At 52.2% G+C, this 25,978-nt stretch overlaps 7 protein-coding genes across 7 annotated transcripts; 3 read left to right on the plus strand and 4 right to left on the minus strand.

Moving 5' to 3' along the window:
• Positions 1-506: 506 nt before the first annotated feature.
• Positions 507-2,072, minus strand: ColSpa_04902 (tryptamine 4-monooxygenase; the record flags this gene model as incomplete). Its single annotated transcript, XM_049271114.1, has 1 exon — positions 507-2,072. The coding sequence occupies one exon, from the start codon at positions 2,070-2,072 to the stop codon at positions 507-509; it is 1,566 nt and encodes a 521-aa protein (XP_049127071.1).
• Positions 2,073-3,426: 1,354 nt separating this feature from the next.
• On the minus strand, positions 3,427-5,177 carry ColSpa_04903 (putative transporter; the record flags this gene model as incomplete). The annotated part of the gene is made up of 4 exons (XM_049271115.1): positions 3,427-4,451; positions 4,499-4,799; positions 4,884-4,940; positions 5,034-5,177. The coding sequence occupies 4 exons, from the start codon at positions 5,175-5,177 to the stop codon at positions 3,427-3,429; spliced, it is 1,527 nt and encodes a 508-aa protein (XP_049127072.1).
• Positions 5,178-12,217: 7,040 nt separating this feature from the next.
• Positions 12,218-13,402, plus strand: ColSpa_04904 (itaconate transport protein; the record flags this gene model as incomplete). The annotated part of the gene is made up of 4 exons (XM_049271116.1): positions 12,218-12,392; positions 12,451-12,527; positions 12,579-12,694; positions 12,814-13,402. 4 exons carry the CDS (start codon positions 12,218-12,220, stop codon positions 13,400-13,402), a joined length of 957 nt encoding a protein of 318 aa, XP_049127073.1.
• Positions 13,403-15,340: 1,938 nt separating this feature from the next.
• On the minus strand, positions 15,341-16,416 carry ColSpa_04905 (short chain dehydrogenase yanD; the record flags this gene model as incomplete). The annotated part of the gene is made up of 2 exons (XM_049271117.1): positions 15,341-15,458; positions 15,515-16,416. 2 exons carry the CDS (start codon positions 16,414-16,416, stop codon positions 15,341-15,343), a joined length of 1,020 nt encoding a protein of 339 aa, XP_049127074.1.
• Positions 16,417-17,799: 1,383 nt separating this feature from the next.
• On the plus strand, positions 17,800-18,240 carry ColSpa_04906 (coactosin; the record flags this gene model as incomplete). The annotated part of the gene is made up of 1 exon (XM_049271118.1): positions 17,800-18,240. One exon carries the CDS (start codon positions 17,800-17,802, stop codon positions 18,238-18,240), a length of 441 nt encoding a protein of 146 aa, XP_049127075.1.
• Positions 18,241-18,768: 528 nt separating this feature from the next.
• ColSpa_04907 (uncharacterized protein) lies at positions 18,769-19,828 on the minus strand (the record flags this gene model as incomplete). Its single annotated transcript, XM_049271119.1, has 2 exons — positions 18,769-18,782; positions 19,045-19,828. 2 exons carry the CDS (start codon positions 19,826-19,828, stop codon positions 18,769-18,771), a joined length of 798 nt encoding a protein of 265 aa, XP_049127076.1.
• Positions 19,829-21,805: 1,977 nt separating this feature from the next.
• ColSpa_04908 (uncharacterized protein) lies at positions 21,806-25,734 on the plus strand (the record flags this gene model as incomplete). Its single annotated transcript, XM_049271120.1, has 5 exons — positions 21,806-21,905; positions 21,968-22,500; positions 22,570-23,493; positions 23,552-25,630; positions 25,693-25,734. The coding sequence occupies 5 exons, from the start codon at positions 21,806-21,808 to the stop codon at positions 25,732-25,734; spliced, it is 3,678 nt and encodes a 1,225-aa protein (XP_049127077.1).
• Between the last annotated feature and the right edge of the window lie 244 nt (positions 25,735-25,978).

The raw sequence follows: 25,978 nt of genomic DNA on the forward strand, positions 1-25,978 counted from the left end.
GTAGGAGGCTTCTGGGATTGCTGTTTGGGATATTAGACATCGGCGTGGGGCGGTACGCCAAAGTTTACCTGCTTTAGATACAACAAAGTGAGTGTTAGCAGTTGGTAGAGGGAAACTGCTCAAGTCGGGTAACCCTAAGAGAAGTGACTAGAAGAGCGATAATGGTCGGCGCAACGAGTTATCTAGCAGCGTTCAGACGCTTGAATGCCATATTCGAGGTGTCTCATCGCGATGTTGACTTCAGAAAAGGTGCTGTATACGAATTGATTCTGGCCCAGTCTCCTCGACCATAGCCTGCAAGAGTTTGCAAGTAGTGAGTCACTAATCGTCAGAAAACATCATGCAAGGCAAATCCGGCAAACACAATTTCTTGGGGCCGTGAGCCGGAGGACTCGCAAGGGTAGAGCGGCGAACTGCCTGACTGTTTAATCATTTCTCATATGCAGTATCACGGCTTTTTACTGAGTCTGTGAGGGAAAATGTTCTAAGACTTTTCGTACCATTTCCTACTTGCCTAGCCTCTCGTGTCTGGTGTTAGACTTCCTTGGGCTGAGACGGCAGGGAAAGGGTATTGGGTGACTTGTAAGCCCATTCGTCAACCCAATCCTAGGTATGATTTCCTCTCCCATGGGCCCAACTGCCTTTCCTATCTGTACCGTCGCAAACATAGAAGCGACTACGATCCACACATTTGCTTCGGCAAGGTGTTGTCCTACACACAACCTCCTGCCAAAGCCAAAATGACCCACAGGAAAAGGCTCTCCGCGGCCGCCTTGCTCGATAGGGGCATATCGATCTGGGTAAAAATTCTCCGGATCTGAGTAGATGTGCTCATCATGCGTCATCGCGCGAGCATTGGCGTAGACAAGGGAGCCTTTAGGTATGAACATGCCGTTGTAGACATCGTCTTCCAATGATCGGTGCGGCACCCCGATAGGAGATACGGGGCACCATCGAAAAGTCTCTTGAACAACGTAGTCAATGTAAGTAAGATTCGGACGGTCCTCAAAAGTGGGTAACCTGGCGTCCCCCACGACCTCGTCGATCAATCTCTGGGCCTTCTCCTGCACTTCGGGGTGGAGCACCATGTTGAGGACGAATACAATGAGGGTCGACCATGTTGTATCCTGCCCCGCGGCGTAGACAGCCCCTGCAGCCCCTTTTATGTCCTCCACTGATAGCTCAGGAGAGCCCGTTTTGATTTGCTCTCTTTGTAGGTCAAGCATGACTTTGATCAGACTTTGTTTTGGATTTTTCTGTGTCGTCACCGCCGCGTATGGTACGTCGTGGAGCTGCTGAATGGCCCATTTCCAATCCCTTGCAAACTTAAGGGAGCGGTCTCTAACGAGCCAGTTTGGAAGATGCTTCAAGAAGGGAAAGAAGTCGGCAGGGGTACCAGCTGGCGCCCCTGCATGACCAAGGGCGTATGACGCGTTCGTAGCTATCCGGATATAAGAGTCGTCGTCGCTTTCTACATTGACCCCGAATCCAATGCTCATCACCACTGCAGTTGCGAACCTTCGTAGCGCTGTTTCCCAGGACTCGGGGTCTCTCACGATGCCGTTTACCAACGTCAAGGCCTCCCGCTGTTGCAGCTCGCGGTATGCCATGATGTTGGTACGAGAGAAGCTCTTTTGCAGGATACTACGGTGCACTCGAAAATCGGGACCCCATCTCAGGAATGTCAATGTCTTTCGCCAGCCCATCTCCTCAAACAGAACGAACCGCGGGCGGTCGCAGTAATTCGCTCCTCGTCTATCTAGGAGGTCCACAGCAGCGCGCACTGAGTTCAGCACGACAACGTCCTGTCCTAGGACATTGAAGTACAGTACGTCGGACTTGTATTGCTTCGACCACGCGGTGTAAGCGAACTCGGGATTGTCGGCTGGGATAATGCGGAGGTGACCTAGGATCGGCTCGCCCGGGGGCCCCGGTGGAAGTGGTATGCCCCGCCGTTGCTTACCGGACCGATGCCGGGCGATGACGGCATGTAGAGCGAAGCCCGCGGTTACTAGGAGAAAAACCACGGCGATGCGCTTGGGGTGGGCGGCGATGAATTGGATAAGAGCCATTGCCGATCGCTGGCGGTCGTGTTAGTAAGCGCGCAGGACGGAGGTGGTAATGGACGACCGTTTGTGACCTGGTGATGTTTATACGGACGTACCTGCGACTCATAAATGAGAGATTTGCCAGTAGGCGGCAGGTCAATTCCAATTCTGCCAGTTCGCGACGAATGACTTGAGGCTCTGGAGAAACCATGATGACCAGCAGAGCACTTCGAGGACGTAATAGCAAATGCAATTGGTTTGGATTCATCAGCAAGAAAACGCAGACTAGACGCTGTGTTGACTCGGGTCAGTGCATAGAAAAGCCTGATGGGGGGAGCCAACAAAGAAGCCTGCAGAAATTCTGCCCAAGATTTGCCGGATTCCGACTTACAGCACGGGACGCTAGCTACTTTACCGGCGATGAATACCCTAGTTTGCCGGAACTGGATGAGAGAGGTAACTCAAAATGCACTTTGGTCCATAGTGCGGGCCGGACTGACTCGGGATCTCCACCGGTCACTGGCATCCCACCGGGTTCAGTACTTCGATCGGCTTTGGAGCAACGGACATCGCCGCTATCACCGTAACAGTCTAGAAGTTCGACAGGCTAATGTAGAATATTTACATTCAGAAAATCGCTACGCTGATTCCTGTGGATGGCCCTGTGCCTGTGTAGGTTGCCAAGCTAAAATTGCACGTGTAGAGGCATTATACGTGGCCATAGACGGTTTGTCGATGATGCACCTGTAACCTTCGGTTAAATTTTACGTCTGCCGACTCCTAATCACATAATCACTACATGGAGCTTGTTAGGCTTTACATATACCCATGTCTACCTTCACACGTCCACTTCGCTGGTTGAAGGCCTTCAACATGGTCTCAAGGGTGTTGATATACTCTTATATCAAGCGCTCAAGCTTCTAGCAGGAGCCAATGTAGTCCATTGTTAGACGGTTCTTCAAGAATAAGAGTACTTGGAAGCGGTGCGAGACTACCATTATGGGTCCGAAGACGATGGCAAGCCTAAGCCTACTACAAAAGGGCTCAGCACCTACGCAAAGGCTGATTGCACATCGTAGATAGCGTATTTGACGTCGGATTGAATCAGATGGGCCCAAATACTCCAAGACCGGGAAGAAAGTCACTTCTAGAAACAAACAATTCGTAAGTGAGCGAATGATGTGCATAAGTTTGAAAGCATATATGCATGCTAGATGGTATCATTGACATCAAAATGGCTAAAAATGTACATAAACGGTGCTGTCCGAGAGTAGTGTAATCCGGACGTGTTTGTGTAGCCCTGAACTGAGTATGTATTCCAGATCCTTCGCCCAAATCTATGTTGTCAAAAGCAACCGCTAATAAAGCCATCGAACCTTCAAAGAGTATACATGAAATCGGGGCGCTTGTCTCCAGCAACCCACTTCTGCTCGTCAGTCATGGAAGCCCACTTGGCATCCATCTTGCCAGCTCTCCTATTCTTGTTGGATATCCTGAGCGCAAAATGCATGAAAATGGAGCCGCCGAGCAAGAAGAGGATCTGGTAGCCCAAGACAACGGCGTGGCCAGTGAAGTAGCGGGGAGACTCGTGCTTGAGGTAGATGTTGGAGGAGACAACACCGTTAAGGTTACCCCAGCCAACGACCATACCAAGCACGAAAGCACGCTTGAGGGAGCCCTCGGTGTTGTTAATAACCCAAGAGAGTGTATTAGAGATGGTTGGGTAGATGCCTGCTGCGCCGAGGAAGGTACCGGCGTACTGGATCTGCGGGTTGCTTGATGCGATGAGCAGGACAAAGCCGACGATACCAATGATGACGGTGGCAACGTTGCAGTATCCACGCCAGCGGGTACGGTCAGCAATGACACCAACGGTGACGGTAAGGGCGGCAGCAACGGCGTATGGCGGGACAGAGAGCAGCTGGGCCTTGGTTCCGGTGTGGCCCATGGCGTTGAGAATGGTGGGCAGGAAGAGGGAGAAGGCGTAGAGGGGCACAAGACACCCCATGTAGATGACCATGTAGCCATACGTCTTCCAGTCCTTCATGGCACCGTAGATGTGACGCTTGTCAAAATCCTCGGCGGTACGGCCCTGCTTGTCAGCGATGAGGCGGCGCTGGACACGAATACGGTCATCGGGGGAGAGGAAGCGAGCGTTCTCGGGCCAGTCGAAAACCATCCACCAGCAGAAAATGCCGACGAAAACCGTGGCCAGTCCCTCGATAATAAAAATCCAAGCCCAGCCGGGCTTACCGCCAATACCTTGCATTTTGGCAATGGCGGCGGCGAGGAGACCACCAAAAGAGCCAGCAAGGGCTGCGGCAGAGAAGAAGACGGCAGAACGAACACCGATCTCGGAGCCCTTGTACCAGCAAGAAAGGTAGTAGTTGACACCTGTGCGGACTGTTAGCAATGAGATGTGCGTTTATTCACGTACAGCCACGACGTACCAGGGAAGAGTCCAGCCTCAGCGATACCGAGGAACCATCGAGCAGCGAGCAGACCGGAGAAGTTGGTGCACAGGCCCATGAGCGTCATGATGGTACCCCAAGTGATGATGATGCCAGTGAAGAAGATGCGAGGTGTAAGGCGTTTGAGAAGGGCGTTGGTCGCGGGCTCGAAGACAGCGTAGCTGATAAAAAAGATTGTGAGCGACAGATTGTAGTCGGAGCCCTCCATGTGAAGATCTTTTTCCATGCCGGCAAGACGGGCGTTGCCAATGTTGGTTCGGTCGAGGAACGAGAGTAGATACTGATACCTGATGTCAGTATGCCATCAACCGCAATACCCGCGTAACCGTTAGGCGTGATGCCCACGGATTGGATTTTGACTTACAAGAAGAGAGAGCCAGGGGACCAGCCAGATGTCAACTCTCCACATGAGCTTCTTATCCTGGAGTCGAATGACATGTTAGCAAAGGGCTGTTCTCTTTGAATCCTGTGGCGATGGGCTTTTCATGCCATTATCTTCAGGAAGAACACATACGATGGCGGCACGCTCTTCGAGCGACTTCCCGGCGTCAGGGTCGGGTAGGTCGGCGAGTATCTGCGCTTGCTCGAGCTGCGAGTCGATGGGCTTCTCATCCAAGCTCTCGTTGACCTCGGGGTCATGCTTCCCGTAGTGATCCATAACTACGGTATCGTGACTCTGCTGAAGGACAGGCGTGTGTGGTCAAGAGATGTCGTTTTCTGGGTTGTTTGTGGGATTCCGCGACAAAGATAGTTTGCGTCTCTTCCTAGTTGGGATTCTTCTTTCTCTTTGGCGAAGAGTTGGGGCCCGGAGAGAGGATAGGCGCACTTTGGTGCGTCTTCGCGCTCAATTGGTCGGCGTATCCAAGGTTTTCTACAACCAACGATGAAAAAGCGGGCGAGAGCGCAATGAAGAGGGACGGAGAGTACTTGGGATGCGGTGTAACACAGCGGACGGGAAGAGGGGAAGAGGGGAAGAGGGAGGCCCAGGAAAAGAAAGTAAGAGAGGATGCGCGCTGTTCCGGAAACGCTTCAATGTGCTCGAGGAGTAGAACCCAAGGGCAATGTGGGATGAAACCTTGAGAGCGCTTTGCCTCCTTTATAAATTCGACGAAAAGATGGGATGTTGGTGGCCGCCTCGGTCAAAATGGGAAGAAATCTGCCATGTCCGGGGCCCAACTCCGTGGCCGCCGAATGCTACCGCCGATCCACTCACACTCGCACTTCATACACATCACATACCTTGTTAAAAGGACGACATTTCCTTGTTGTTCCATCTACGCATATTTGATGGAGACTCCTTCGGAAGAGGCAGACATCACCGTGCGGGCTTCCGACTGGAGGGGGCATGGAGTACTTCGCGTTTGGTACCAGGACCCTTGCTACCAGTCATAGCTCCGCTCACCGTGCGCCGCTCACAATACGGGACCGCAGTGGTTGTCTTGGAGGGGGCACAGAGAGGGACAGTGAGGGAGGTGGCATGGCCTCATCCGCACCTGCAGGGCTTACAGGACTTGCTCGGGCTTGTTTGGCTTCCGGTATGTAGTTGTGCATGATGCAGCTTGACGGCGGTGGTCCTCGCAGCTGGATTGCATCTTGAGGAACAAATAACAAGGGGCCCTTGGACAACCGGTGGCTGGCGGCGCTGGTCTCGAGGTTTAACAGCTCGTTCTTCGTCAAGTTGCATCCAGCAACTCCAATTCTTGTCCGTACGACCGAACTACTTACCCTCCAACCCTCCTAACGCATGCCCAGAGCTCTTGGCACTTACCTTGAGCCACCTTCGCACAGTTCGTTGGTAGTCATTGGTTGGCAGACCGGTCAATCCGGGGCAAGTTGGCAATATGAGCGAGACTGGGGTATTGATTGGGGACTTTGAACTTGACGCTATTGTTCGACGGGGACGCTAGGGGGCGGGGAGACGGGGGACGCTAGGGCTAGACTGATCGTTGATGGGGAAGACAAGAGGGAAGAAAAAGAGCCGGAGGGGACGAGTGGCGGGGAAAACAGCGCAAGCGTATGCGAGGAAAGAAGAGGGAGACTGATGAGCGGCCAGATCCAACTGCCATGATAATTGCAATGGTGGATTTCGTGAAAGAGAACTGGAGTTGACAATGCACAGACTTGATACGAAATTTCCATGACTAGTATCGTGCGCACCTGAACTGTTCCCACCCCTCTTCCTCACCTAGCTCTGCCGACAGAGGGCAATAAGTCTGCTTGAACTGCACCACCCAGTGCCCTAAGGTGTAACCCGAACCCAGTTGTTTGTGCGACGGTGTGGCGCCATGCATTCCCGCCTGCAGAGATTGGATGGACGGATCACAGGTTAAGGGCACCGAGATGGAAGCCAAACTAGAAGTATGGAATGTTCCAACTTCGAAATTCGCCCGTTAGCTGCTATTCCGCCTCGAGGGATGCGCACCCGGCTGACTGGACGCCGGCATTTAAGTTCTAGCCATCCACGCAAGCAATCCTCAGTAGGTATTCCTCTCGCGGACCTCTTCGTACACGTGGGGGATGGCAGGGAGGGAGGCGGGCGGTGGGAAGAGTGGCGCTGGAAGAGAAGTCATCGGGGTGCCAAGTGGGCAATGTTCAAGAGGAGTCTTCAGTGCTGACACTCCTGTGCCCTCCGCGACATTTTTCTCCCTCTCACACTCCGACACTTGAACATCACCGTGACACCATCCCCGGCTTCCCCTCACGACCTCATACCCACTCATCCACCCGGATGGAATAAGCATAAGAGAGACAGAGTGTTCGGAGTCTGAGCGAGATGGTTGGGTGGTGGGTCAAGGCTTAATGGCCCCTCAAGCCGCGCGCATGCCCAAATCAAGGCCACAGGCTCGAATCTGCCCCCACGCCCCTCTCTGTCTCCTCTCTCCCCGTCCCCCACAATCCTCTTTCCCAGCGTTTCCCCGCACGGAGAGCGCGGAGTCGACGTGAGGGCTCTAAGTAATTTCAAGGTGTGAGGCTTTGAATGGGGGGAGAAGAGGGGGTCGGCAGTGGAGGCAGGACACGGATAATTGTCAGGATAGGAGACATCCTGCCGAAAGCACTCGCTGTGAGATCTTCAGAGACCTTTTTCCTGGTTGCTAGTGCGCATGCCAAGATTTGACTAGAAGGGATGCCATGGGTCATCGCACGCTTCTGAGTCTGTTGCGCTTGTCATGTGTGCAATCGCGTTCTGTCAAGTTCCATTGCCGGTGGATGTTTCTTCTGATGCCATCAGCAGCGACACGGACTTCTCCCCGTACCGTTGCACCACTCATGGGAGCCGAGACCGCGGGCAGCATGCCGGGGGCTTTCTTGGTAGGTCTAGTTGTGCTTGGCAGTCTTGGAAGCGTGGGAGCTTGATGAGAACATTCTCAACACGAGCTTCCCGACCAGATGAAGCCAACGGAGTGGCCGCAGGCTTTAGATAAGTTCAGTGCACTGTCGAGGCAAGCAGAGCCACATTTATCTCATTAGAAAGGTCTTACGCTAGCAGCGCGTGGTGACGAGAAAACGGCGTGATCTTAGCCACTAATAAGCCCGTTCCCAACACTCACTGTCGAAGGTAACATGAAGTGCCACAGAGGGCTGAACGATAAGATAATAAGCGTTGCTGCAATCGATGGTTTGGTTTGGAAGCGACACGAAATGTGGCTCTATATCTAGTACAGCGCTGCCAACTCTAGAGCAGTGTAGCCTACAACTTTGAAGCTGTTTCCTTGAGCTCTCCATCATGCTTTCCAGCCCCTCTTCCCCCAAAAGAGTTGGGTCTTGATTTCAAGAAAAGGGTAATCTGGATTTTAATGTGTAGAATCGTCTACCCAAGACTTTGACGCCAGCTCCGGCCCGTCTCCGACCGGAAGCAACGCCCACAAATGGAAGACGCAGAGCTCCCACGTTTTTTCTGGGCCGCTGCATGCTCCCTTGCACTAGTGGCCGAGAGGTAAACCACGGTCAGTTGGAATGATTCTCGACAATCTGCGAGCTCTCAAGACACTGGTTACACTCGATGAGACAATTATTCAAGACATACTATACCTACAGACATGCAGCTGCTTGGCGCCGGAAAGCTCGAACATCTAGACTCGTTCGCTGACCGTCCTCCTTCTTCGCAATCCCAACAACATCCGCTAGCGCGGGCATTACCCCCCGTGCACCTTGTCTTCCATTTCCTCAACCTCCCAAGTCATCTAAGCCCGCCCTTATCAACCACACCACGGACGCCATCCGGGCCAATCAGGCAAGTACTTAAGGTGTTTTGGTGAGGCGGAACCCTAATTGAACGGCCCCGAGATGGGCAGACTGCAACTCGGCCACCGGGTGTGGCAGCATGCCTGACGGTCAAGACCCCATTCTACAGAAGAACGAAGCAATGGTCCCACGACATCACCCATTACTAACGCTACGTTTCGTTGGTTCTCTTGGGCAAAGTCCCTACTATTGTAACATTGCCGTTCAATCTCTTACTGGTCGACGGTGCGTGGCATACCATCTAGAGATGGAATACCAATACCACGCACATAAACACTCAAACCAGTTTCATTACCACGGACCAAAGGAAGCAAGGAGGCTATGGGAATCCCGCATTCCAGGATTCCACGGCGTCAGGCGTGAACTGGTCGTTAGGAATACGGTCCGTTGAAGTCTGACCCAGCACTAACTTGAGGTGCACCCGGTGATGATTAGGATGTTTGTCCGTCAATTATTGTTGCATGATGCCTGGCATTCTACGCTAATGAAGATGCAATAGACAAGGTATTTTGCGGCGGAACCTTCCTTGTTCACGGCGCTATCGTACGAGCGCCTGCACCAGTCATCTCGTTCCGTCTAATTATCTTATTGCTGTGCCTTCTCCCAACTCCCCGCTCAACTTCCCGCCAAAACTTGTTCATTCTGATAGGTGACACAAAGTGAGGCGTGTAGCTTAATTAACGTGGCTTCGGGTTTTTCTATCCCGTATGCAGCCAGAAGCAAACAAACATTTGTTTGCCACTTCTCCCGATGGACTAACAGGTTTCTCACCGGATGTTTATACCGCAGCTGCTGCAAGAGCAAAACAGAAGAAGGACTGGTACCATTGCGAAATCTCCTGGGGCCCGGATGGATCCGATCTCTGCAGGCTCCCGTCCCGGACGTTTTTCCAACCTCAGCAACACTGTGCGAGGGTGCATTACCGCCGAAAATGTGATGTTTGCTTGTGTGATACCCACACACCTACAGCCCCAGGTGTCTGATATGGCCTTCGTTGCCCCCTCGCCTATCTTCGCTCGACTACACCGCTTTAACTGAGTTGGGGAGATACAAGGAGGTCATCGAGCGAGTTTCTGATTGACAGCAGCTGGTGTAGTGAGGCGGCGACAACAAATTCAGTGACAGGTATAAACATCGTGCAGTTAGGAGGAGCGTCCAAGAGGGTGAGGGGTCCAGTAGAAAGGGCCGACACCGATATCAAGCCTTGCTTTCTTTTATTTCGATGACCAAAACACGTGGTATGCCTGAACAAGATGGACGCCACATTACGAATTAAATGATGTGTGACTCAGGGGTGGCGCTGCAAGAATCCAGACTAAAGGAGCCGTCTGATGCGTCTGGAAGGCTTCCATTCGTGGTTCGACATCCTATTTCCTGCAAGACAGTACGGATTGTATCCAATAAGTCCTTGATACCTCTTCTACTTGAACCAGGCTTCACACCCTTCGGTGCCAATTCACTGCCCGTCTTTTTCCCCCCAGCAGCCAAGCGGGACAGATGCGTTCAAAAAGTATAAATGATAAATGGGAAGACTCACCGCTTCAGCGGTGGCACCCACCTCCGAGTTCACTGCCTTGAAACCACTTATCGGTGACTTGAGTCTCGAACATAGCGTTCGAACACGACGAACACGAGCCCCAGCCGAACATTGAGCGGATGCCTCATCGATTGGTGCCGCATATCACACATGGAATATGCAGGGGTAAAAGATCTCGAAGTATTGGGTGCAGTACGCCAGCACAGTCATATCAAGGAAAGCTTTGCTGCGCTTTACACGGGGATCAGATTTGTGTGTCTTGCATTTCGCACCGAGGAAATGCAAAATGTTCTTGATTGAAACAGCACAATAAAACTACAGATCGTGCGACCCGTGAGACTGCGCCGTTAGCATTTACGGAAGCGCTCAACTGACCCTGTTTATGTCAACCAGAAAAGTTCCTGCGGACTACACCAGCACGAAGGCATGTCGACAAACTTGGTACACAAAGACCCTATGGCTAGTGCACTGGAGTAGACGCGCTTTTTGTCATTCTCCCGCGCGCTTCAAGATTCGCGGTCAATAGAACGTTAGTCATTATGCCTCAAGAGCGGCGACCATGCGATGCTACAAATGATACCCGGGGTATAAAAACGGAGGGATGCGCTAGAACATATGTTCTCAGGGTGCTCATATTGCCATGCTCCGGTGCCATTTTCGCTCGTCTCTATTCTTTGGGGAAGCCCTACCTGTGAACATTCATCCATACAATGTTTCGAGATGTCGCTGTGATAGTTGCTGACTGACCGTTGAACGTGCACCCCTAATGCCGGTGGGGCAAACGCCGCCGAAAACGTTGCGGTTCAAAGCTACTACTTGCTGTTTTCTGGTTTGACCGCTGACCCGATGCTTTCAGAGGCTCAAACCAACACTCCTCTTTAGGCTGGCGTGGAATAAGAAGCCGAAGCGCCGACTAGTCGCCTTCAAGTAGTTGACTGTAATTTGTGCTCTACTAGAAATGACGATGCGCCTATCGCTGACCTATCAACAGCAGCCGTCATTCCGGATATGCCCCGGATACATCGTTATGATCATGAGCCGATCCACACAGGTCCACATCCTGGGAGACTTTGCTTATCACCTGGTTTCCAAGCAAGCTTATGCGATGGTCTCGCGTGCCTTGTTGCCCTAAGGAACGGGACGGGCCCTCTCGGAAAGCCGTTGCCGGAGACTCGCTTCTGTCCCACCCAATCTTTTCCGAACCGGCACCGAATATATTTGGCCGACTTCTGGGCCTGCGTAGGGGACCCATTAATCTCGGGCAATTTTTTCGTAGACCGACGAACAGCCGCGTCCACCAGAGCCATCTAGGCCTTCTTCGCTGGCTGAGGCCGTTATGGGGCAATTCCTCCTTTCTTCTTAATCTCTTCCTCCCTCCCGGTTGAACTTTGGAAAGCTTGACAGCGCCCCAACCTTTGCCCCACATCTGCCGGCGCTCTATGTCCCACGATGGCCGAACCTAAAGCCGAAACCCAGGACGCTGGGGCCAGTGCCGCTTCCGTGCCGGCGCCGGCACCCGCTCCCGGCGCGGAGCCTCTCACTATCCCGCTGGCAGACGCTGGCCCGGCTGAGCCATACAGCATTTTCACGCGTAAAGAGAAATGGTTTATCGTAGGAATGGTAGCCGTTGCAGGATTTTATAGGCACGTGCCAACTCCCTTTTGAGTTCCTCTGAGATATAAACCTGGAGCCTGTCACTAACCATGCGACGCAGCCCTCTGCCAGCAAATATTTATCTTCCCGCCATCCCCAAACTTTCTGAAGCCTTTGGTCGCTCAGTCGAAGACCTTAACTTGACTGTAACAGCTTTTCTGGCGATGCAGGGTTTATGTGAGTGCTGCAGCGATTGACGAAACAGAGTTCCCTGCAAACATGCATACTATCTTGGCTGCTGACAATCGTCCGTTTCGATAGCTCCGATGCTCTGGGGTCCTCTGTCAGACCGCTACGGAAGAAGACCAGTCTTTCTTGTCTGTCTAACCGTGCTGATTGGAGCATGTGTGGGCATCGCCGTCATGCCCACCGATGCATTCTGGCTCCTGATTGTCCTTCGCTGTCTGCAAGCAGCAGGTTGTGCCAGTACGATCGCTTTGGGTAAGGCATCGACACTCCGATAATTCTTATCAAACACAACAAAACTGACGAGTGGTAGGTGCTGGTGTGATTGGCGATATCTCGACCCCAGAAGAAAGGGGCGGGTTTTTCGGCATGTTCAACCTAGGTCCAATGGTGAGTCGTGCCCTGCCTACGAGGCTTTGACTGTAAGACTGACCAGGAAAGATTTCACCGTGCATAGCCCCTGCTGTCGGCGGTGCGCTTTCTGACCATCTCGGCTGGCGGTCCATCTTCTGGTTCCTTATTATCATGGCCGTTTGCTGTCTCCTCTTCATCCTGCTGTAGGTTTGCCCCATTCCAACATTCCCGCCAGCCGCCATGTCCTTGCACAGACGATACAACTTTTACAGACATTGTACATGGTTCGTAACATTCGTATTCTGACTACTCATATCACTAGCTTTCTCCCGGAGACTCTCCGCAATCTTGTAGGTAATGGTAGCGTCTCCCTTGGGGGCATTTACGTCCCCCTCCTGCCCGTAGTCGGCAGATCCCGAAGAAAGAACAGAACCCCCCGCTCGAAGACCGGTGTCAAGCACTCAATCAACCCCTTTGTTATTTTGGTGTATCCAGATGTCGCCATTACTCTGACCTTCACTGGCATTGTGTACGCTGTCAATAACACCGTCGTAACAACGATTGCATCTTCCTTTGCCAAGGTTTACCCTTGGCTGTCAGAAACGGCGCTCGGTCTATGTTACCTGCCCACGGGGTTCGGAATGATTGTTGGCAGCACCCTGACTGGCAAGATCCTTGACTGGGACTACGCCCGTATCAAGAGACAGATTGAGGCTTCCGACACTGGGATTTTGTTCCCAAAAGAATATGCCCGAATGAGAACCATGCCGGTGCTCCTGGTACTTTTCTCTGGCGCTGTGATAGCGTGGGGTTTCTGCGTTGACAAGGGAGTACACATTGCTGTCCCATTGGTACTCCAAGTAGTCTGTCAGTATCATCCCAAGACTTTGCCGCTCATAGACGTGTGCTAACTCGGTGTAGTGGGGTACACCTCTATAGCCATCCTCAACACCACGATGACCTTAATGATCGACATTTTGCAGACAAGAAGTTCTGCAGCGACAGCGTGTGTAAGTAAAAGACTTTCTCTATGAGACATACCGCTACACAACCTGACATAACCTATAGACTAACCTGGTGAGGTGCTTACTCGCCGCGTTACTGGTTGGCCTGATCGACAAGATGACCTCGGCTCTAAGCATAAGCTGGAGCTATGTTCTACTCGGCGGGGTATGCGTCCTTCTTTTACCTCTGATGTACATTGAGCTGAAGGTCGGGCCGAAGTGGAGATTAAAGCGGGATCTTAAGTCAATGGATGAGTGAGCATGATAAGTTGCGATCTTTATATCTTGCATTATTGCGAGGCTATAGTAGTTGATAGACAATAGAGCTAGATTTACAACGCGTCACATACTATGTGCGCTGCAACTAACGCCGAACACCACGAGAAGGTCTACTGTATCGGCTTACTACTTTTTGCATACGTCTACCAAGCAAGGGTTTGCATCGGCAATTGGACCATGATCTAATTAAGTTCTCACCTACCTCCAAATTTTGTGTTAAACTTTCAAGCGTCTCTCAAGAATGGCATCCGCAAGCAGCTTGGGCAACGGGTCGGAAATATTGGGGGCATCCTCTGGCCGTCAAGAGTTGCGTAACTCTGAAGTCTTGTGTCCTATTGCGGCCGTGGAATGAGGAGGTAAGTGTTGAGGTTTCGATGCGCTCGCTTTGGTTCTACCATAATGCGATATCTATGGAACACGTCATCCATACTTACTCCTCCTTTTGACTAAGAGTCTTGGGTTTGCACTCTCAAAAGACGTTTCTCGGTAACGACGGCTTTCTGTGCCTGGGGGATTGCTCTCTCCTTTTGGAACCGTTGGTGTACAGTCGAAAGCTTGCATGACACGTCACATTACCTGATTCTTGGAGTGTTCTTTTCCGTACCTGCCGTATAGCCATCTCATGATAAGTCTCTAGGTTTTTTTACATTTCCACGGACCAATATGATAGCATCATTGCTCGTTTGTTGAACTTTTGCTGGTAATGACCTTGATGGGTAACACTCATTTTCAGTCGCCACTTCGTGTTGTTCTCTCGACGGGTTTGAGGGTATTGCTTTAGGCTTGGTTATAAATGAGCCGTGGGTTGAGAAGATAAAGTTGACAGGAAGATCTTTTCTGGAGTATTCGGAGTCTTGTTGAGAGAAGATTGTGGAGGAACTCGGATCATTCGCAGCAGCCATGTCAAACACTTGATGCTTGTAATCTAAGCACCGCTTCATTCCCTCTTGCCCCTTCCCAACGCCTTGCCCCTTCTCAACGCCTTGCCCCTCAAGTTCTTCCGGACGGGATAAAACCTCGTAGAGAACGTCCCTGGTAACTACAAATACAAAGCCATCGTTATGTGGCATGTTTAGAGGCCCAATGACGGCGTTGCCTTATATTAGCGGTTGGGACGGCGATGGAGGACATGGAGGAGAGTCCAAGGCTTGTCCCACCCGCCACGATCTCTGAGCAATTCAAGGACGTTCAAGCAGTCGAGAAAGTAAGAGACGGTTGGATACCAGATACCGGTACGCAAGACGGTCAGCAGCCTTGAATTTGGCGTCTCATGCAGCGTTTCTTTGTTACCCCTTGTTGGAAGACTTGGCTATTACCTCGTCACGTCGCTTGTGCCCGATTACAATGAGACTATAACGCTTCGTTAAGACGAATATCCCAAATATAACCACGCTGACCATTTCGAATATAAGTAGTTCTTCATGTTCTCTACCCACTTGCAATCTTGGTATAATGCTGTCAAACAACCCTCAAAAGCATATGCACACACGAAAAACTCCCTTTCCCAGTCCTCTGTTCCTTTCCCATTTCCATTGCCCCCATCCTATAACACACTGGGTACAGTTTCTACAAACCCTTCTCGATTACAGCAAAAGCCTCTGCGAACCCAGGCTCCTTCTTGGTCTCGGCCCATATCCTCTCCTTGAGTCCAGTTCCCTCAGAGGTGTACATCACCGTCGGCCACCTGAGCCAAGTCAGCGTTCAAGATAGCCCTTATATACATCACGCGATAGGACTTACGGTTTGATTACACCGTCTGATGTGAAGCTTCCATGACTTTCTTTACCCTTCACAATGGCAGCATCGAGGTAGCTCCGCGCGCCAACCTCCACGCTGCGCCCTAACGTCTTCTTTACCAAGCCCATAAAGAAGCTTTCGCTTGCCGGCTTGACAATGTTTGTCCCGCCAGTAAGACCGGAGTTGGAAAGGTTGACGACAATCTCGTTGGGATTGATAAACGTGGCAAGCTTGGCGACGAAAAGCTGGCCCAGGAACTTGGACTGCTGGTAGTTCTTCCCCGACTCCCAGAGATTCTCATTGTCGGCAGGCTTGAACATGGATCCCGTCACCATGTCCTCCTCAGGCGTGTGCCAGTACGTGAAGTCGGAACTGACAATCACCAGCCTCGCCGGCTCTCCCGGGGGCCTCTTCTCCTTCATGGTCGGCAGCAGCAGGAGGGCCAGCAGTGTCGTCGACAGGTAATTGACTTGCAGCATCAGCTCATGACCCTCACGGGCGCGGATGTAGCTCTGTGCAACGACGGCGGCGTTGAGGATGACGATGTCGATGCGGGAAAGCTCCTTCTTGCACCGCGCGGCAAAGTTCCGGACACTCTCGTATGACTCCATCTCGAGGTGCCATACCTGGATCTGGGCCATGGGGAACTCCCTCCGCAGGCCTTCGGCAAGAGCCTCTCCCTTTGCGGTATTCCGGACGCCCATGATGAGCTTACCCAGTGAGCGCTCCAGAAACTGGCGACTGGCTTCGAGGCCAAGGCCACTGCTAGCGCCAGTCATGATAAGAGTACAATCAGAGAGGTCAAACTCATCCGGGATTTCGGCCGGGGTGATGACGGCTTGCCGGTAGAGAAAGGAGAGCGGGTTGGATTCCCAACCCGCCTGGCTGGCCAGTTCATTCGACATGTTGGGTGGTGGCGATGAGGTTCACTGCTCAGCTGAAAGCGTGATTAACACTTAATAATGTCGGGTGACAGGCGACGTTGACAGATGATATAGCGCCCCGGGTGATCCGACAAATGTGGAACCGGAAACATCAAACATTGATCGTCAATTCGCGAGAGCCCCTGGATGCGGCCTTTGTTTGTGTAAGGCTGGAGGGGGGCCTCCGGCAGTTTTTGATGTCATGCGGTCCGCAAAAGTGTCGCAGAAGCATTTGACTTTGGACCGGGATTCCCCCACGGGGCGCGGTGTGCATCGAGGACCGAGCGGCGGAGGTTGAGACGCACCAATGCCTCCGATCGGACCGGGGGACGACCGTATGCTCGCGCTTGGATTGGGCGCTTGGGTGCCAAGTGATATTGAATGGTGCAACGTCGAGCAGCCATCACGACGTTGTCGCGTTTGTTGGCTAGTGTTGGACGTTGGCATAAGGGGTGTTTCGTGCACGATCGACCATGTGCTCGGCGCAGGGGGTTTAGGGGTCCACGACGCTCGGCGTGAGAGGTCTAAGAAAAGTAGCACGCGTGTTAGTCAGCATTCGATGGTCAGGAGAGACACATTCAGCATACCGCCAACGGAGACGGTTCGGTTTTGTCCTCGACAGACACAATCATCCGCCCTCAATCGCTGACAGAGTACTCGAAAAAGCCACGGTGTTAGTGTTTCAGTGGGTGTGAAGCATCGAGTCAGCGTCTTGGGGCACCTATGGAGGGGCGCAAGATAAGGTCGGATAGACCATCCATCACCCGCTACACCGACGTATACCGGAGTCGACCGAGAGAGTCGGTGAGGCGGGGCAGGATTCGGAGGTTGAGGGGATGCAATGGATGATGAGTCAGCTTTGGAGAAGGCCAACCGGCAGCACTTCGGACGCCATGGAAATGGCCCGTGCTCAAGACATCTTACCCGAAATAGACGTACTGCCCCTCCCCCTCCGGCTTGATTCGTTGCGATGTGATGGTGGGGTAAAGCAGCGGGCGGGACGTGGGACGCTGGAGAGTCGAGGGAAATGCAACCTTGGCCTTTCTCAGGGTCGTTTCGCCTTTTTCCCAGACATCCATCACCGCCAAATCCACTCTCCCTCCCTCCTTGAACCGCTCACCGAGTGTACAACGATCGACCCCCGCCGCCGTCCCTCGCCTCCGGCCGAACGCCTGCAACGACAAGAGACAAGCTTCCGACCGTCCCGTTCCTCTCTCTCTGACCTATCTCGACCTTGCCGCTCTTCTCTTTGTCATTCTCCCTTGTGGCGCGCATACTCGCTGCTCCAAATTCCCCACAAAAGAGACTCCTCCTCTCGCCGTCCCGTCCCGAACCGTTACCCTTCCGCCGCTACTCACATAAAAGATGTCCGGCCTCGACGCCCCCGAGATCTCGGCGGCCTACGACGCTGTCCGCTCCGACAAGGATGAGACCAACTGGCTCCTTATTTCGTACGCCAGCGCCGTCGGCAACAAGCTGAGTCTCACCAAGACGGGTACCGGCGGCATCGCCGAGCTGGCCTCGGAGCTCGACGACTCGCAGGTCCAGTACGCTTACGTGCGTGTCGAGTACGCCAACGACGCCGAGAGCAAGCGCGTCAAGTTCGCCTTTGTCATATGGATCGGCGAGAACACAAAGATCATGCGCAAGGCCCGTGTCAGCATCGAGAGCAGCGAGGTCAAGAGGGTCTTGCCCCACCACAGCATAACCGTCAACGCCAGCGACAAGGGCGACCTGGACGAGGACGACATCATCAAGCGGTTACGCAAGGCCGGCGGCGCCGACTACAACGGCGGCCGTGGCTAGACCAGCCTGGGTTGTCGCAGCCTTCGATGTTACAACTCGCAAACCATGTTCTTTTCGATATAAAAAAAAGCAAGCACAAAGGAGGGGAGTTCACAAAGCGTCGGAGCACGGCGGCATTTGAGCTACGAGCACAACGGTATCTGGCCAGGCGGAGGCGCTTTTGGGGGGCGAACATGCATACACCTTTTTAAATACAGCATACATTTTGGATCAATATATTCAGGCCCGTCTTGGGCACTTGGCGCGAGCCGAGCGAATCGAGGCATCTTATCATACAGGATTCTGTCCATCGCAATTGCGTCAAAGGGGTTGTTATCAAGCCCAGCCCTTTCCACCCTCCACCTGAGCAACCCACCGAAGCCACGAAGTTATCTTTTATAGGAATTCTTGGAAAGGACATTGACTTCCGGTGCCTGATAATGGACGTCATTCGCATATTGCCTACCAATGCCTGGCTATAATTCACCACATAGGCATTCCCTGACTGGGTTCTTTCTGCTTAGAACCAGAGCAGCCAAGTAGGTGGCCTCACTGATTTGTGACTGATCAACAGCTGGGCTGATCCCTGTACCTCCAGCTCCTCCAAACCTGGGAAGACGACAAGCATGGGACAGGCCGGTTGACGTCGAAGTTAGTATTCTTGCCGTAGATATGAATCCACTTAGCGCGTCCTCATCAACAGTTGTTGCCCATTGTGGTATCTTCACCAGGTAAGTGACCCCAAAACCCAGCATCGCGCAGTCCAACACGCCAGCAAAGCGTCTTTTCGTTGGGGAGCTAAGTCCACGATAATGTTCAGCTTACCTTTCGTCTCCTCCGCCACACACACCCCGTCGCCGTCTTTCCACCACCTGTCTTTTGACAGCAGTGCCACCGACTCGGCCGCAAATAAAAGCTCACGATTCAGCTCCTCATCCGCATGGTAGCCATACTTGGCCAACCTGCGCTCGTTCTCGGGCCTTAGCATGTCGTTGGCAAAAGGTTTCGTGACGTGCCAAAATTGGTACGCTGTCGCAGTCCTCTTGAGCTCTACGGAACCCTGCAGTGTCCGCGCTTTGCACCCTTTGATCTCAATGTCGGGCGATGCCCAGGCGGCTAACGCGTGGGTGTTAGCGATGAGATACACAGTCAGGTCGTCGTCGTAGTCTATCTTCGCTGCGCTGCTCTCTGACAGCGAAAGCCGTCGGCTCTCGTTGGTCGTGAGCCGCCTCATACTGAGCTTGTACGGCTGATTCGTGCCAGACCGAAGCTGAGAGAGATGGAACCGAGGAACAAGCGGTCCCGTCGCAGTTGCGGCGGACAAGATGAAGGGTGCGCGAAGTGCATAATGATTGTCGTTGGGGTCCTGGCGGGTGTACTCGGGCGGTATCTCCTCCGGGCCGGGTTGTTCCTTAATGTCCCTCGCCGGCGCTGAGAAGACTCGTTCGAGGGTGTTTCCCGGCCCCTGAAGTGGTGGAGTGTTGGCGAACGGTCTCCACGGGTCCGAAGGGCTGGAAGATGAGGTCGCAATAGGAACGGATTCGGCCAGGCAATGATCGTATGACGGAGATTCTTCTGTGAATTCCTGGTCTGCGATGATGGGATCCATACTTGTTGGAAAATCAAAGTCTAGGGAATTCTGGATAAAGAGTAATACCGCCAGGGCATTAAGAATTCTCATAGGAAGAGATGCGTTGCTTCCCTCAGGAATTAGAATGTTGTGAACGAGGAGGAGAAGGGCAAAACATATATGAAGAGGAAAGTACGGCTAAAACGGCATTCAATGTCCAGCGACCCTAACTTGAAGCGACGTGATTGGCAGGAGGGAGGGGGCAAGCGATTCCTCTTGCGTCTTGGTCCCGCCGAGTCTGCCTACACAATGCGTTGGTTGAGATATCGGCCCATTGCATCTTTCCAGTAGCCGGTAACCGGCTTTTTTTCTCGGTTGCCGTCGCTTTTGGTGACCTACTTGTCCTGTAATTGAGATACTTGTATGTTCGTAACTGTTTATATTGGGCCGGATTTCTGTGCAGCAGATGCTACAACTTTCTCGTGACCGTGTCGACGCTGCCATTTGAGCAAGCAATCGCCTGTGCCAAGTTGACAAAGATCTATGATCATACATATAATCCGTGCTGTATGTCAAGATATACTGTTTGCATTGTTCTGTTGGCGAAACAAGGCGAAATTAGGGTCACCTGACTTGGTCAGCACGATACAGAGGTTTACGTGACGCTGCTACCGCCGCGATAGTATATTGTTTATAGGTCCTTAGCCTCTCCTGTATCGTGATAGTCTCAGGGCGTAGTTGAGGACTAGGCTGGCAGGCGATAATGAGGGGTAGAACATAAAGTTTTGCCGTTGTGAACGCAGAATTACCCTTGGCAAAAACAGCAACAACTCAGTCTAAAGGAGGGGAAAAAAGTAAGGTGGACGTGCAGTTTACGGAGATAGCGACTTGATCACCCGATGGTATAACCGCGATATTTGGATTTTGAAAGGTGCTAGGGATTATGGAACAGTGATGACCTCAGTTGGGACAGTCCGTAGCTCCTGGAAAGAGGGATGCGTCCCTAGAGTCTTGTTAGCCTGCTAGCTGCTGCTCAGCCTAATTATTCTCTTTCAGCAGGGCACGGCGCACCTAACTCATCATCGTTCATCATCCCGTCGGTCGTCTAAATACAAAAGAACAAACTGACAACGGCTTTATAACCCTCCACCTTATCTGTTTATAGATAACAGACGTCTAGAGTAAGCAGTTATCTAGGAACTTAAGTTCCTATATAATCACAGTAGGCTGCGCTGCACGAATTCGTCCAAAACTTTATCGTGGCCGGATTTGTGGTGCCGTTAGTGAAGCGTTTCAAGGTGAAGACTATACGGCTTGTCAAAGTCTGCTACCCTCCCACGCCAGCACCGCCGATCAGTAACTTGGGCCTGGTGAGGGCAAGTATATTCTGACGTGTGAGGTCTCAGCGATTGCTGCCAGTGACGGAACAACGGGGTAAGCTGAATCAAACGGAATGTTCGAATATACAAATGACATGTCAGTGGTGCAAGAGATTAGTCTGAGTTGGAAGACATCCCGAAATCTTTCAATGGTGGCTGGTTTGTCTGTCTGTAAGTCGAGCATTGCTGAAATACTCTTGTATTTTACTTCAGAATGCCAATAACTGTTTCGTTCTCTCCTTCTTCCTAACTCTTTACCGTTCCTTCCCCATACTTCGACCTTCACCTCACTTCTTCCTCACATGCTTCATATCAAGCTCATCAACTGTCAAGCAAGGGGAAAGGGAAACAAAGAAAAATCTGACCGCTTGCTCATCAAGGTGGTTGAGTCCATTCATCAGTTCGGCTTTGATTGCTTCTGAGGCTAGTCAAGTTTGCTTTACCCGCCTTGGCCCGATCTTTCCCTTCTTCATCTTCTTACGTTGCCCACGTCCGTAAGGGTTTATTCTTCACACTTCACTATCAAGCCCCTTGAGATTCTTTCCCTTCATCAAAACTCTCTTGTATCAAGCAGCTCAACATCATCAGGTTTCCATTTCCAGAGCCTATTCACACGATACCAGAGCGCAACGTCAAGATGGGTGCGCACTTGCCGTCGGCGAAGGCCATGTGCCGCGGTCTACTCTATGTTACGGTCTTTGCCCTCTTGTTTGAGGTTTGCCAGGCGCGAGGCAGAGGTAAGCAATCTACAAAGACGTGTCTTGTTTGAGATGTATCTGACAGTTTTCTTCCATTCCAGATCATAAGAAGCGCGACAGTAGCTCTCAGGCTCTGACTACTCCGATCACTCCGGATGGGACTATATTCTCGCTGTCTGCTTCTGAGCGCAAAGGAGAACGGGTCGTCACTAGTGTCATCACCACCTACATCCTCGTCACCCTTCCTTGTGGCGTCTCGGAGCTCCCTTCTTCTCCCACTCACCAACCCATCACTATATCTACTTTGAACAGCTCCGAAACCAAAAGAGGTACCAGGAACAGTCTTGCTCAACCTTGGAACACCACCGCTGTTAGCACTGATGGCGCTTCTAGCCTTACCAACTGGAACAACACTGCTGGAGGCTCTATTGTTTCAACTAGCATCTTCAATGGAATCACTACGGCTATTGGTGTTGGGGACTCGACTACTATCTCTCCTCAGAACGGGTCCGCTACACGCTCTGGAGTCACATCTAACTTCACAAATGCAAACACCACCGTTGCAAGTCCCGTCATCTCGGTTCCACTGACCAGCTCATCATCAAAGCTGGACCAGGACAGTCAGCTGACTGAAGTAAGAAGCACGTATTCCAGAGACAGTACCATAAGTATCCTCTCTTCTTCTTCTACCACGATTGCGCAGGGAAGTCAGTCGACCAGCAAGAAAAATGAGCCCTCCACTTCCGCCGTGCAGGTATCTTTGTCCGGAGGTGGTACAGCCCAGACCTCTCGTGTCACCACATTCCCTGGTCAAGACATGACCTCAACCACCAATACTCAGTCCTTCGGAATCTCAGGTAGCACCGAAGCTGCGGGAAAAAGCTCGTCTTTGTCTTTCACCACTGCAAAAGATTCGACTACCACGGACTTGTCCCACACAATCGCTTCAGGCACCTCTGACATTGATCGCGATATCCCAACTTCCTCTATGCCCGTGTCCATTTATAGCGGCGTAAGCACTCAGAAACCAACTATTCCAGCTACCACTAAGGGCGATGACGAGGTATCATCTAAAGCTTCTGAGGATTCTGATCCCAACGAGAACAAGCCGACAAAGGCCCCAAAAGACGACGACGACAGAACGTCTACTAGGAAAAGCGATGATGATAATGGCATCAAGTCAACTACTCGTACGGAGAGTAACGAAGAGAAGTCAACGATGGCTTCTTCGAGCATCACACAGCTCAGTGGTGCGTCGTCGACCAACAAAGCCTCATCTACTGGACAGTCAGTGTCTCCGATATCAACTGCTGAGTCTGCAAGCAGTGGGACAACCGGCCCCAGCTCTACGTCCTCGTCAAGATCGTCTGAGAGTGAAGAGTATGGCACCGTCTTTATGACTGCTACAATAAAACCTCCCCCTGGTATCGATGTCAAGACCATGGTCACCTGGACTTCCACTGAGGTAACGAAGACGACGACTCGAAATGGCATCGCCTGGCCCACCATCTTTCCCGTGTGGTTCTGCGGTGGGGGACAGTTGCTCTGCGCGCCCAAGTGCCTCATCCCCTTCCTCTCTTGCGGAGGCATAGATATTCCTGGGCCTCTCGGATTTCCTTGGGCTAAGGTATGTTCTACTTTCTTGATGCTTTAGTTAGGGCAAACAAACTAACGATTTCATGCAGCCTCCCCCAAAGAAGCCAAAGGGCAAGCCTCGCAAGGTCAGGCCTGATGACCCTACTGACCCTGAGGACCCCGAGGATGACCCGGAGCCCTCTGAGACCCCGACATCCACTACATCATCCGAGACTTCCTGCACTGCAAGCACAACCGTCTCGCCTCATTGTGATCAGCACTGTTTTGTTCGCCCAGTAACAACAATCGGTTCGTTGACAAGCTTTACGACCACGTGCAACACGGCCACCTGCAAGCCTACCGTTGTCTGCAGCAGGACACTTGACACTACCACAACGACTACTCTCACTACGCAACCCGCTACGCCGACCCCTGTGGAGCACTTCTGCGGCGACAAAGAATCACCATGTTTGAACTGTGGCAAGAGCTCACAAGGCAAAACCCTCGTCGCCCGTCAGCATGGATTCATACCGTGGAACCCTGCCCCCGATCCCGAACTTCTCAACGGCCCGCAAGGACTTACACGGCCCGATACCTGGCCTCAGGGCCCCCAGAACTGGTGGGATCGCATGTGGAAGTATGTTTACCACTATTGTGATGGGCTCACGGCTCCACGCCTTACCCTGGATGGAGAGAAACTTGAGATGGGTTACTCGACCATGCATGCCGATGTCTTTGGAGACCAAGCGCTGGCTGGCGCCACTGGTCCGTTTTGGGGCTGTAGCGGTATCATAATCATTACCAAAAGAGGCATCTACACTAGTCACGTATGGGAAATTCCCAATTTCCACAAGGGAACCCACAAACCTACCGCTTTTGATTGGGACGCCGAGTTCGAGGAAGGCCTCTTGCAGTTCTTGAAGCGAGGCTCCGGTGATCGCATTGGCGGCTACAAAGGTATCGAGCAGCTCAAACGAGACACTCCGATTTTTGACAACATCGTGGAAGATACACTAGCAGTCATTTTACATGTCCCTTCTGCGATGACCTTTGCTGGTAGCTCGCAGATCCCCCCGAACTATGGCGATTTTGACCCAAGACACGCTGGACTCGTCGACCAATGGACAGACTTCATTGCGAAAGATCTCGGATTCCCACGGGAGAAGATCAGAAAGAACATCTACGTCAAGGGACCCTCGTACTGGCCTGCCTACGTCGAGGAGAAGCGACCTCTGAACCCTATGGACATGTACCAACCCCCGTACGGCCTCTTGCATTGGCAGTACCATCCTTCTCACGTGGTCAAGACACTCCCCGACGGTACGGAGGTCCGTAAGCCTACTATCCGCGTTTGGTATGAGAAGTTCTTGGTGTTCGAGGAGTCGTGGTGCCTTCCAGGTGCCGTAGCAACTCGCGACAAGAACGGCAGCGGATCGTGCCCAATGCCTTCTGCCCCAGCGAGAGACTCATCTGTGGCTTCTGGTGGTTCAGCATCCGCTTCTGCTTCTGCCTCTAGTGGCTCAGGGTCAATAAATACCTCTGCGATTATTATCCCAGGCTCCTCTGGCAACAGTATCGGATCCAACGGCGCCTCCACTAGCATGTCCACGGCCTCACCACCAGTCATCCTACCTAACACTTCTTCTCAACAGGCAGTGTTGTCATCGTCCAAGGGCAAAGCTACAGCTTGGGTCACAGCCACCGCTGAAGTGACAGTCACCAGTTGGAAGGACCCAGCCCCAACTACAGTTGCGGAAATCCCCAGTGTCATGGAAGGCGGCCCGGTTATATCCAGGGTCCCGCTTAGTGAGGTATCGAACCCCCTGCCAACCCCCAGCTACGCCCCTTCCAAGCGCATCGTCCGGATCTCCCAAGACATGTCCTTTGGCGATAACAAGACAAATCACACGGCCGTCATCACTGTCTATGAGATCTCCGGAAGTAAGGAGACAATCCTTGTCAGCGAGCGCCTTAGCAAGGATGGAGGTCCCGTTGATCTGCCTAGCCGGATTACGGTTGAGGACCAGTACGGTGGTAGTCTCGACGTCAACTTTGTGAGGCAGATATATCAGATTGAGTTCGAATCCAAGAGACGTGGCAGAATCCAGAAGTGGTCCTTGATGAACATCAAGGATAAGAACAATCTGGATAATTCTTATTGCAATGTTCGCAGTGTCACTCCAGGCGAGGTGAGCCTATTTAGTCCAAAGTTCACTTTTAGAGATGCAGAGCTAACAATGAAGTCATGCAGGGGGTTCTGAAGCGATCCGTGGACTGCTTTTACAACACCTAACTGGCATGCAGATCGAGTCGACGTGCAGTTGCATCACAAGCAAAAACATCCTTAACGACGAGTCATGTTACTAATGAGGAAGACATCCCGAACGAACAAGAACATATAAATGGAAAGCAAAAAGGTTGCAAAATCTTAGATTAGCCCTCAAAGACTGCGTTACATGTCTATTGTGGTGACACAGTGATACGTTCGTCCATATCGATATGGATAAGGAACAATCGTTTCCTATATGAGTTTGCTG

This window comes from Colletotrichum spaethianum (assembly GCF_022836535.1).
Source record: "Colletotrichum spaethianum MAFF 239500 DNA, contig10, whole genome shotgun sequence".
NCBI classification, from domain to species: Eukaryota; Fungi; Ascomycota; class Sordariomycetes; order Glomerellales; family Glomerellaceae; genus Colletotrichum; species Colletotrichum spaethianum.